General features: G+C 35.1%; 1 protein-coding gene across 1 annotated transcript in view; it reads left to right on the plus strand.

The window, feature by feature from the left end:
- The window catches only part of CDC73 (cell division cycle 73), a 110,209-nt gene that overhangs the window by 14,005 nt on the left and 82,983 nt on the right, over positions 1–13,221 (plus strand). Inside the window, exons 8-9 of the mRNA XM_014943465.1 lie at positions 9,842–9,940; positions 11,216–11,294. Coding sequence (XP_014798951.1) covers positions 9,842–9,940; positions 11,216–11,294 — 178 coding nt within the window. The remainder of the gene's footprint in view (positions 1–9,841; positions 9,941–11,215; positions 11,295–13,221) is intronic.

The following is a 13,221-nucleotide window of genomic DNA, read 5'->3' on the forward strand; positions in this document are numbered from 1 at the left end:
TACAGGATAATTACTTGGTATGTGGCACGTACCGGCATGCTACATGCAGAGTGTGTTGCTTCTTTGAGTCTGTGAGATTTGTAGCAGTCTCACTGCTGAACAGTTGACAAATTGGGGAAAGCCTTTAATGTTTTAGTCATTGGAAATGTTTGTACTGAAGGAATCTGGGTAGCTTTTGCTCCCTTAGCGTTCATATCTTAACATGTTTTCCAAGGGAAGCTTGCAAAGATACTAGGGAAAGAGTAATATGTTTTATAGTAGTATCCTTGTAATAATAGTGAGATGAGGTAGTGATTTTAAGCAAAAGCCACACATTGAGAGAAAGACAAGAACCAAGAGAACAAGTTTGCTCTTGGACTCTAGCATGCAGTTACTTGGAGTAGCCTGATGAATATAGTAGGCATCATAGCAAGTCTCTGTTTCTTTTCGTGCAGGATTCTTGATAGCATGGACAGAAATCAATGAATGTTAATGTTTATATTTTTGTACAAGTAACAGTGAGAGTAAGTAGATGGAGAAATGTCACTTGTTACCCAGAGCTGTGATTTATTCCAGAACAGCTCAGGGCTTTTTGTTTGCTTGTAGGGTGCTTGGGAGGGTTTTTTGGTTGATTTCTGATATTTATATTATTTATTTTTTTAAGAACCTTTGTGACCTTCTCAAGCTTTTAGGAAGCTGAGATGTTCTCTCAGGGAGATCATTCCATATCTACTTGCCTGTTCATTTGAAGAATTTTGATCAGGGAAACATGATACCCCTCTGCTGTTTTGACTTTTCTGTGTGATACCTGAATTGCTAATGTGCCTGATAATTCTTTTTATTGTAAGTTTTCACTGTCTGCTTGGTATAGATTTATCTGCAGTCTCTTGAATCCTCCTAGAATGTTTAAAACCAAAATTTACTTCAATGGTAGTTTACATACCATATAGCATCTGACTTTGTAATATCTGAATTCCTCTAAAACTCCTGGGTGAATGGTAGCTAAGAGTGAGCATCTCACAATGTGCAATTTTATTCTTTCTTTCCAAAAATTGCTTCAGTCTAAGGCAGTTCCTCAAGGTCTCTCTCCACAAAGAAAAACTCCTGTGTGTGAACTTTCCCAGTGTTCTCTGTGGTAAACAAAGATGCAGAGATAGTTTAAGATGTGAAGGAAAAATACTAAGAAGATCAGATCACAGCAAAAAGAAAATAATCTGTTGTCCTTATTAGCTTTCTGGCACGTTTCCTCTGGTTTTTATGTGTTTGAATAAAGTACTGATTCCTCCAGCAAGATGCTCCTCAAAATTCTATGCAGATGGCAATAATCTTAACTATATTTATGGAGTATTTGTGGTTTCTCCTTTTGGGCACATTTTCTGAATATCAAGTTTGCTTTTTAGTTCAGATAGCCTTTTTTGCTTTATAGAACTGTTCCAGATTTTTTTTTTTTTCATAAGTCTCCAGTGCTGTAGTGTTCTTTTTTTAACATCTTTCTTTCATACTGCCATTTCATTGCGTTCCACCCTTTCGGATGGTGCTTTTAATTGTCTTCTGGTAGCATCTTCATTGTTACTTAGTTCCACTTGCTGAAATTATAGTGGTGGATTTTTTTCGGGCTGTGGGTTGGGTTTTTTTGTTTGTTTGTTTACAAGAATGTTGAATTTGAATGCGTTGATGCTCCTTCAGCAGCTACTTCTCTAAAGTAGGTACTACAGACTAAATCAAGAGATGCTTTTCCTTTTGTGGCTACTTTGACCAGTTGCGCCAAGAAGCAATTACTTATGATAGCTAAAGATCTAATTGCTGCGTCGCTTCCCTTTTTGACACTTCTCCAACCTGCAAAGTAACTGCAATCTCTCATAATTAGTTTTCTTCTTTGGAAGTCTCTGTACTGGCCCATTTATATTGGCAATGTAGCTCCTAATGCTTTAATGATTTGGACAGGTTATCATTCATTTATCGTTCTTTGGTTGTTTTTTGTAGTTTGTTTGACTAAGCTTTCTATAATGCATCACACAGGTCCCTGATCTGTACAACCTCCTCTGTTTACCCTCTTTTGATCAGATGTTGCATCAATCCCTGGCTGTGTTTTCACTGATTTTTGTGAGTTTCATATTGTTTGTAAAATAAGACATTTTAGTTCTGTCTTTTGTTTTAAAGATTTTTAGAATTTGCGTTTGCCTATTTTTATGTTTTGCTTAGAATTTTTTTTTAGGTATTTTTCCATAGTTTTCTGCCTGATTATTATGCAGTTCTACCTTCTTTTGGAAACAGTGTTTGATTTAATGACTAGTGGATGAGTCATCCTGCACTGTCTGTTTTAAACATCTGTTGGCCTCCCCAAGTCTGTAGTGTAGTCATCTTCTAGATTTTATGAATAATGTGACATTTTTATGTAATCACTTTTCAGAGCCAAATTGCATCTGTTTAGTCTAAGGGTTTGTTGTTTGTTTTTTTTTCTCTCATAGTAGCTTAATTTTGGAACTATTTGAGAGGATATATTGTTCGAAGCAATTCAATTTCAGGTTTGGCTGAAGGCATGCAACAAAATGTTGCTGTTTTGGTGAGTCAACTGACAGTCTAACCAACTGGAAATTTAGACAGGTTTCGAAAGCAATAAAAGTACTTTTATTGCTTGAGCTTCTTCTGAATTCCTCTCCATTCTTTGAGCACAATTTTGGGGACTTTAAGAAGTTTATTTCTTCTGTTTCTCCTCATTCTTCATGCAGTCCAATTCTCAATCTTCACAAACACACACAAAAATCAGGGCAAGGGAGTTGCTATCTTCAGACCCAATACAGCTGGATGTGCTGGGGGAGAGAAGCAGTGCAGGTGTAGGGAGAGAAGTTTAAAGAAAAAATGGAAATTATTTAATCTGTAGATTGATATTTGGACAAGGTGTCTTGCTGCTGTGTCTCACAGTTTCATTTGGCGGCCTTTCTTGTATAAAGCAGATAGAATAGTTTTGGATGCTCATGTTAGAAGAATATGAATGAATTCTTCATAATTGATTATGGAACCAATTTTTGGTGAACAGGTTAAGTTTGTCAGATTTTTATATCTGTTAAATCATTTTGACCTGAAATACTGTCTGGTGAAGATACGTCAGAACTAACATTGACACTTTCAAAACTGCTAATCTTAGGGGAAAATACTAAAAAAAATATATATATATATTCTTACTTTTTAAACTTATGTATTGAGAGAGCCATTGTGTATAGAACTGGATATCTTTTCAGGTAGCTAAAGTTTTGAACCCATACATAAAATATTTACCATCATAAGTGTTTGGAGTGTTAAATTTTAAATTGCTGCTTTGCAGAGGTTTCAGTTTGGTTTTGTACGTTTGTAGATAAATGTCTGGCTGTTTTGTAAAACAAACTGAAATGGATTCCTTCTTTTCATGTCCTTCCTCTATTTTTCCTTTTTGAATGATCATCTGATATTTATCATCTCCTGTAGCAGGCTTCAGCAATCTTTTCCTGAAAGGAAACCTCTACTGTAAATGTGCTTGTGGCACTTGAATTCTTCCTGTAGGAACAAATTAAAGTAGCTTAAATAGAAGCTTCAGCATTCACAGGTGTATTTGGAAGGTGTATTTTTGTTGGTGAGTGCTGATGTACTTGATTTTTTTAATCTTCCAGATTGCTCAGAAATATTTCTTAGATAAGCAGCATGGTAACTGGGTGGGCTGGGTTGAATGTGCTCTACTTCTATGTAGAGGAATCTTGGAAATGCACTAATACTGCCCTTGTGAATTTATAACTTTTTGAAATGAACCAGTGTTCTTATAGGAATAGTGAGCTCTAAATGTTTCTGGCATTTTAAAAAAAAAAAAATAAATTGATCCTTTTCTTTGTAGGGATATACTGGAGATCATTGCTAAAACTTTACATTTTGGCAGCACTCTTCAGTCACATATTCACAACTGCAAGAAAATAGAATGACCTTTTCTCAAGTGAACTCTAACCCTGCATACAGGAGAAATAATATAATCCATCCCGTTGACATACGGGAAGTTTTAAAGGATATACCGTATAAGCTTTCTAAATTGCTTCCACAAAAAAGCTGGAGCAACATGTTTCATGTATGTGAGTCCATACACAGGCACACATTTATGTGTCTTTGTGTGCAGCAACTGCATGGGACTTGTCCAGCAGCTGGTTTTGTAGATTTCGTGGCCTCTCTTAACAGAGCTGTAAATCCTACCTACCTCGAGCCTTGTGTAAGTCTTCTGAAGACATTGCAAGGCACTAGGAGTCTGAGGGACCTGGATGGCTTCTTAACATAATTGTGTGCCTGGGTACATTCCAAGGAAAAGCACTGAAGTGGAACCGTGTAAGTTAGTGGTGAGAAATCTGAATTTGAGGTAAACATTTTTCCAATGGAATTAGTTCTGTATAAAATAGAAGAATGATCAGATGTAGGCATCTTATGTGGATTATCTGTTAATAATGGAAAAACTGTTTAGAATGTTAAAATATCCTTTTGTCAATACAAGATTTTTTTTCTTTACGTGCATATTACTTAGTAGGGCTATCTGGTAGGTTGGAAAGTTGAAGCAAAGGTCTCATTTATTACTTGTTGTTGCTTTATTTCTTCAGACTGACCAATTTGATTCTCTCACAATCTGGGTAGCTAATCTGTTCCCTGTTTAATATTTACCAAAAAATTAAGAGACTATTCTGAGTTATGGCTTTTATAAATATAATTTTTCTTCTGTCCTTTGCGTGAATCAAATAAGGTGTTTTTCTGCCTTAATCCTGATATTTTTATTCTCTGTTCTTATGTGAAAGACTTAAATGAGGCTATCCAGCACATTTTTCTTAGGCTTTGTTCTCAAAGCACAGGAATCGTATTTTGTATAACAAGCAATTTATTTAAATAAACAACTCTTTATGTTGTGTGATTTTATTTTTTTTTTTGAAACCTTCATCATTTGTTTCAGGTTTGATATCTTTAATTATTGCGGTCCTGTTGTAATGTCCTAGTTATCTATACTTCTCTTTAGAAAAAAAGGTTGATGTGCAGTGTATTGTGTATCTATGAAAAAGGAGATTAATATAGCTGAAGGGAAGGGACTCAGCTGTAACTTAATTTTATAGACCATGACTGTGAGTTGTATGCATTAAATTCCATATTCCTGATTTTATTTCCCAGTGACTTGCCTCATCCCCAGCTTCTGGGGTATGTTTTTGTGCATAGTGATGGGAAGCCCAAAACTGAGTAAAATGATTGGACTTTATGGCTGACCTAGCCAGAGGGATTAGCACTTTCCTGGTATGTGGTGTTTACCTTGGATGTAACCCACAATTGCAAATTTATCTAATGCAGTGAAATGCTCTGAAGTATTTCAGAACATTATTTCTTTGAGGTTTTCTGTATTCCTGTACATAAGTATTAAATAGCAGGACTTTTCATTTTCCCCAAATGAATCTCATCTTTATGGTGGTCAATAGTTTCAGTTTTGTTATCACCTGGAAAACATTACCACTGCCATTAGTACTTGCATACTTTATTTTTTATATTGATGTCTTTTATTTGTAGGGTTGATCCTTTTAACAGTAACATATTTGAAGTAAATGCTGTGAGAAATCACTTTAACGATTACTTTAAATTCTCATATTTTTGTTCTGATACCTTTAGAGCATTCTTACTAGTGACATCACCTGTGAGGGGATTAATACTATAGTTATAATCACAATTCCAGTAAATTCTTTGATATGATCTTGTAACTGGAAAATATTTAAATTAAAATAATTATATAGCAAGACTAATAGTATCTTAATCACTTCTGACAAGTTAAAGTTCTGAGAGTAAAAGTTTGGATATTTATAAAAATGCTAAAAGCAACTTCATGTTTGGGCTCTAGGTGGCAGAATTGATCTATGTTCCTCAAATTCACAATAGTGGTGAATTTAATAGCGAAATTGAAAAGGGGAAGGTGTGCCAGGTTAATAGTAACTCGTATTTTCATTAGTGCTTTCAAATGGAACAAGCATGTGGTTTTAGAGTGGTGCTGCACAAGTGTAATGGCATGGTATACCTTAAGTTCCCAAACTCCACTTTATCGTATACTAGCTTACTTAGCAAAACTGGGAAGGCCATTATATTGCTGCTAGTCACTAATGCAGATGTTTTGACTACAGCACGTAAAGGAAAGAAGGGCCAGATGATTAAAAAAATATATTTCTATTGGGCAATCATAAATCTTGTTTTCTAAATAGATACCTCAACTTTGTGAGAAGAATCTGCAGAATAAAGCATTATGTTTCCTGAAAGAAAAATTAGATTGGCTATAAAGTAACTTCACCATTATTAAGCACTTCTTATATAACCAATTTAAAAAAATAAAGTATTTCCATATGCTGCATCCATAGGAGAAATAAACTTGGATTACCTACGAGAGGGATTTTAGAGCAGATTTTATGCTGTGCTGTATCTTCTGGATGTTGTAGTGTTGCTGGTCTGGTCTTCCATGCATCTGAATTAGCCTTTGTACTATTTAAGATTAAATGTTTCAGTTGTCTTTCTTACAACATTCTTATAATACTCTTGCTATAAAAAATATTTTTTTTTTTTGATGGCATGATAAAGCTGCTATTGTAACTAGAAGTCTTTGTTAATGAGCATTAGGGTTGTAGCTAGTTACAGAAATTAGAGATAGGTTGCAGAATGGAGATTGCAATTTTTTAGAATAAATTGTGATATATTTAAATTAAAGCATTTTTATTGCAAAATGAATCTTGTTAGTGATGTAACTTCATTAAGTCCTCCCAGCAGAACAGACTGATCTTACTTGTTCTGGTATTTCTCCTGAAACAGCCTGGTTTTAAATTAACACCAGTGATAGTAACTTGACTTGGTTTCTGTTAGTCCCTATGTTGGCAAGGGTTAGAGCATCTGTGCCTGTAAATTTTGAGAATTTACATATTGTTGCAGGCTTTTCTAAAGAACCTGTGTGACTCTCTGTGAGACAATTATGTTTATCTGACCATAGCTGCTGTTACAGATTATCTTCTGACTACCATTGTTTTCCCTTCCATTTTACATCTTGTGCATGAGTCTTCTTTTTAGAGGCATGAGTGAGGATGGGTGGAAAAATCTATTATGATATGGCTTTATTTAAGACAATATCAAAATCCTGATTTGGTAGTTGCTGAAACACTTTGCCTCTTCCTCTTTTGTTTTTTTTTTCCTTCTTTCTATAATGTGAGGAATTTTTATTAGGTGTAGACATGGTTGGAATCAACAAAGAAAGCTTTCATGGAAGTAGCTGAGCTCTAGGCACCTAATGACAAGAATTGATGGAATTGTCTTTTTACATACTAAGGATTTTCTTAAGCATTATTTTTTAAGCGTGTTCAGAATTTTGAGAGAGAAACAGGTACTTCCTTTTTTTTTTGTTTTCTGCTGTATCCCCCAGATTAGAAATTTTTGGTAATAAAAATGTTGCACTTGGTATTAAGTTTTAACTAAATCTAGGGCAGAAGCTAGGGGGTATTCATATTCTGATCTCTGAAGGGATGAACAATGAAAACTTAGTGGTCTCGCAACCCTGCAGGGCTTTGCAAATCAGTTGGTACCTGCATTGGACTTCTTACTCAATCATTTTTCTGTGACAGTAATGTAATCCCACATCCCCAACCAAGCCACTGTACAGCAAGATGATGATATTAGTATGAGTGCTTGTTAAAACACTGCTGTTTTTTCCTCTTCCAAACAGATATTAGTTGTGGCCTTGGGGGACCTGCATTTTCATGCTGTAGAAAAAAGACATCAGCAAGAGCGCTTTGTAATTCTATACTTATTGGTGACTTCTTTTCAGCAGATAGGAGAAATTCCTGTGGGTTTTTTTACAGTAAAGAATTTAAAATTTGGTCCTGGCCATTCAATTTCAGTCTATTAAAATCTGAGATGCTAAAATGCCTTTGAAAAATTCATAATTTTAAATTTAAGCTCACTTTGAGAGTATGTTAGCTGTAGGTTTTATGAATGAAATATGGATATGAAAGCTGGTTGTAGCTTCTTTGTGACTGAAAGATGACTTGGCTTCTACGTGGACACTCTTACAAAATTCCTCCTCTTGTTATCTAATTAGTTCCTCCTCCTGAATTTCAGAAGGCTGAGTAGCTTGTCGTTTCTAAGAGACAGTATGTGATAAAGCATAGAAATGACAAGAATTGTGATTGATATGCTGCTTAGTCCACGGTTTGGGAGAAATCTCTGACTTTACAGTAAAAGTGTGTAGTTTGACTTAATTTCTGAAGAACAGAGCTGATTTTGAGTATCCTCATATAATTGATATGTGCATGGCTCACAGCTCTTTAAAGGTTGTTTTTTGTTTTTCTTTCCCCCGGGATTTTTGTAACTGAATAGAGCTTCAAAAACAGTTTTGTGCGAGTTCTTTCAGTCTTTGTGAAAAGAACTGGGTTTCCTCAAGGAATGGCTTTGCCTTTCTAAGTGGTTTCTGGTGGTCTTCCAGTTCCTGCCCCTCTGGCTTGGAGCAGATTGACAACAGGCTGACTGAGGTCAAGTGAAATAAGCTTAGAGAAGTTTTGTGTTACAGCTCTCTTTAAATTATTTCTACAAAATTCACCGCAGAAGTCTTTGTTTTGAAATTCATGCATTTGTTTTTGTAATGCCAGTGGTGTTAATTAACACCTTTAGTGTTAGTGTACAATACTCTGGAAGAATCTCAGCATTTTGTGAATACTTTATACTATTCTGAACCAGTAAAAAAGCCATTTTCCTTAACTGATAAAAGGTTTCTTTTACTGATGAACCATTACTGAAAATTGTCAGTAATGACACGCGTTGTGTCCACATATCTCTAGCTTAAAATGCCTATTGAGTGGTAATGTAATAAGCATATGCCTTTCGAAAGTTTAATTAGTGCTTACTTTTTTGTTTAGAATAAAGCAGTCCTACCACAAGGAGGAATATGTTTTGAATACCTTGACCAATACTTGGTTATCTGACAAAACACTGCATTAAGTTATTAGAATTATCCTGGATCACTCTTGAATCAAGGATTTGTGAATGTGATGTCTGTACTGGCTTCCTCCAATTTCAAATGAAAGGCTCTCCCGCTTAAATTGGTGCCAAATGGAGTGAAGTTGTAATTCAAGACAAATATTAAAAGAACTGCACCACAACGTGACGGGGCTGTGCTTGTGAACTATTAACAACCAGTCAAAGCACGTTGTGCTCTGCTCAAGAGCTTTGCTGATAAGTGTGGGAGGTGGCTGCCCCTCTGCCTTGCCTGAGGTGCTTCATGTGGGATCAGGGAAAGCCTCCTGAGGGTTCAATGCAGACTCTTCCCAAAGAGCAGCTGAGCATGCCTGGGTGGAGGAAAGCTTCTTGTAGCACGGGGTTGGGCAGACAGAGGGGCTGTGCCCAAAACGTTGCTTCAAGAGCCCAAAAGTGAGCAAACGGGCTCTCGTTAGTGCGTATGTACCTAGGCCCCCAAGGTGAGACTTGTCCTGGAAAGCTTGAGTAAAAGTTTTTCCTCCTTGCTAAAGCACAAATTGCTCCAAAGAGAGTGTAAAGGTGTGGTAGGCAAGAAGGGAGAAGAAGATTACAAGCACTTTGTGAATAGTTTGGTTTACCTTGTGGTGTAATGAAACCAGTTAGATTTAGCAAGTCGGGGCCTCAAAAACAGAAGGTAGCAGTGATGCCTCATAACTGTTTATGTTTGGATCCTGTTGCAGAAAAATAATCAGAAAACATCTATTAAAATTGGTGCATGGGTTTTGCTTTTCCGTGAAGCACAGGTTAACCAAATGGTGTCTTGCACCTGTGTTGTAATGTGAAATGCAGGTAGTCACCAGGGTTCACAGGTATCTGTTATGTTTTTCAGAACTTTGCCAAGAATATTTTTGCAATTCTTCAATCAGTAAAAGCCAGAGAAGAAGGCCGAGCACCTGAGCAAAGACCCGCACCAAATACAGCGCCAACGGTAAGAGCAGGGCTTTGGTGAATGTGAAGGCTGTGACATCAAAAGTGAGAGCAGAGGGGTTTGTCATTATTAAATACAAAATTTGTTTTGGCTTATTTCCAATGGATGCACAACTTTCAAGCATAACTTCATAGATATTCTTTGACTTAAATTACTTAAATTTATTGGTATTTAAAGAGTTGAATATATTAGTTTAATTTGTTCAGTATGTTCTTGTTACTTAGCGATTAAACTGCTATTGCCAGCTTCTGCATCTATCAAACACTAGTGACATCCTGCATCTATTTGCAAGAAATGTATTAGATGAGACTATTGCCATTTCAAACAAAATGTTTTGCTGTTTTTCTGACAGATAGGGTAGCAAATGTTTAAGAATCTGGAACATGACTCACGAGTGGGAACAGCTTGAACCAGCCTTCTTTTGCCTGTAATAAATCAGGAGAATTAGTGCTTTATTGTTTAAGTCTATCTAGGTATTAGACAGGATTTGTTTTATATTGTAGCGTTTACTATTGAGTTCTCTTAAACCTAATATATTCTTGAACTGAGTGGCAGTCTGCTATAAAAGCTATTTAATCATACTTGGATTTATTTTTGCTGCTACTGCATTTAAAAAATAACTAAATGTGAATAGCAAGATGAATTTCAACATTTAAATATTTGCGTTGTGTTGAATTTTGTAAATTGTGCAAGAGACTTCTGAACAGGGCTTTTGAGTATAGTTGTGAATATATAGCTAATCCATCCATAAAAAAAAAAAGACTGGATCGGTATTTAGTGTGCCTCTAGATTGGTGCTTTTTTAAAAACTTTTTTCCCTAGAATGCCTTTTTGCCGTCCAATTTTGTTTTTATTCTGTAGTTTAGCAGAATTTTAGCTTAATCAGGCTGGTAAGGAACGTTTTGTGCGTGTGGCTGAAGGCTTAATCACGGTTGTCAGTTGACAAGGTTTTTTCCCCTGCTAGTTCTTGAGTTTTACAAAAGTTCAGTGATTTCATAAAACTTACAGATTTTAGCTAATCTAGTTTGTTATTGCTATTTTAGTTTTGCCTCAGTTTGTTGCCATTGCTTTCAGTATGTACTTCTAAACTCTGTTTCTGTAAGATTCTAAGTGAATGTTGAAGGGAAACGTATCAAAAGTTTCAAATGCGTTGAAAAGTCTACAGAAGTGAACTAATTTTATACTCTTGAGCAGTTCCGTGTACTACTTTTATGAAGTACAAAAAACATCAAATATCTTTTAGTATATTTTACAAATCTTATTTAATCTGTTTTAGGATCCCACCTTACGAAATAAGCAACCTATTCCAGCTGCCTATAACAGATATGATCAGGAAAGATTCAAAGGCAAAGAGGGTAAGTTGACTCTAATGCTTCTTTTAAAAGAAAAAAACTGGGAAATGAAACTGATGCGTTATAAAGTTTGGGTTAGAGGATTTTTCTGTGCTGTTACTTTTCAAGCCTAAGAAAAGACTAAAAAAAAAAAAAGCTGTAACTATGCGTAAAGATAGGTTTTCCAAGTAATAAAGTAAAAAAAATACTATTTATTAAAAATTATTGCAACCTCTTTGGAAGCAAACCGAAAGCTTAAATCCAGAACTTGTTTTTATTTGTTTGGGGAAGGTGATATGTAGCTAATAAAAAAGCAGAACTGCAAATACAACTGTCAGGTGGGTAAAACAAAATACATTGCTTGTCGACAAACCATCACTTCACTTTACTCAAATTACTTTACAACTTGTTTCCAGTAATTACAAATAAATATTATTAGCTTGTTATGTCTTTTGTCTCTTTAAATTACAAAGTAAACCAATAACAGCAGTGCAAGATATTAGCTCCCTTCTAAAAAGATGGAAATAATCTACAATATTTATGAATTCTCACTTATTTTAAAGCAGGGTGGAAGGTTGAACTAGAATGATGATTTCTTTTTTTAACTCAATTTTTCTTCTGTCCCCCTTTTTTTGCCATCTTCTGTTTGGGTACCATTCTACTTATTTTATGTCTGTGTCTTGCTGTGGTTTTATTTTGCAAATCTTGTTTATTGTGGTTGGATGTTTTTGTGTTTCTTGCAGAGGACAAGGCAAATCTTGTTACACTTCTGAGTTACCTCTTCCTTCTAGTTCTCAAACAAAATCATTCTACTTTTTTAATGAATCTTCCTGCGCATGCTTCTAAGGGCTTTCTTTTCTGGCTGCAAGAACTTACATTCAGCTAAATGCCATTTTTAAACTGTAGATGAGTAATTCAGTTTACGTCTTTTAGAGTATTTGGCTTTGTCCAAGTTAGTACTGTTTTTTTGTTCAGGGCAACTGGGTAACATCGATACGCCATGTATGTGAATTCTCAGATTTTGTGGAAGTGCTATACTGTAGCTGATTTTCTTTAATCTTATATTGAAATGACATGATTGCTTTTGCAATATAAATAAGAAAAAGCACAGTGCTACTTGTATATTCAGTTTTGATTGTAACTTGAGAAAGAAAAGCATAAAATATAACACCACAAAGAATTTCATGCCGTAAGAAATTTGTGAAGGTTATGTTTTCCTTGCACCTTATACTGGAAAATGTAAAAGAATTTCAGAATATGACTGTAGCCATCTCTGAAGCTATTTAAAAAAAAAAAAAGTTTTGTAAATGTGCACTTATATATGAATACGTCCTTTAGGTTTATGGATTTTTTTTGTGTGTGTGTGTGTGTAACTTATTATAAGAAATTTGGTCAGATACTCTATTATATCCTGTTGAAGTCTATTCCCTGTTGGCCTCAATATACTTCTATTTCAGTGCAGTGGTTTTTATTTACTATTATTCATTGACAATTGGGGGGGGCAGGAGAAAAAAACCAACACAGGATATTTTCTAGCTTTTTCAGCATTGAAAAATAATCTACAAGCAGTGTCCATGAAGAATTCATTGTTGTAATAAGAGCCAAGGGAATTTAGGAAAGAAAGGAAGAAAGAAAGAAGAAAAAAAAAACCAAACACAAAAAAAACCACCACCCAACCCTTCCATTAATATTTTTACTAGTATTTCTTCAGTTTTCTTCTAATAATGTTTTAAGTCTTTGACTTGTATATTTGCCGAGTAGTTTCTCGTTTACTACCATTTACCATTAAGAGTTAAAAATAGTAAATATTTATACTGGACAATTGAAATAAAAGGCAGAGAAAGAAATTAATGGACAACAGTTCAAATGTACGAATGTATATAACTCACTGTGGACTCCTTTACAACAAGAAACTTAATAAAGGCATGGTCTGTGTCCTTCTAGAGGACAA

This window comes from Calidris pugnax, unplaced genomic scaffold (genome assembly GCF_001431845.1).
Source record: "Calidris pugnax isolate Ruff unplaced genomic scaffold, ASM143184v1 scaffold63, whole genome shotgun sequence".
Taxonomy (NCBI): Eukaryota; Metazoa; Chordata; class Aves; order Charadriiformes; family Scolopacidae; genus Calidris; species Calidris pugnax.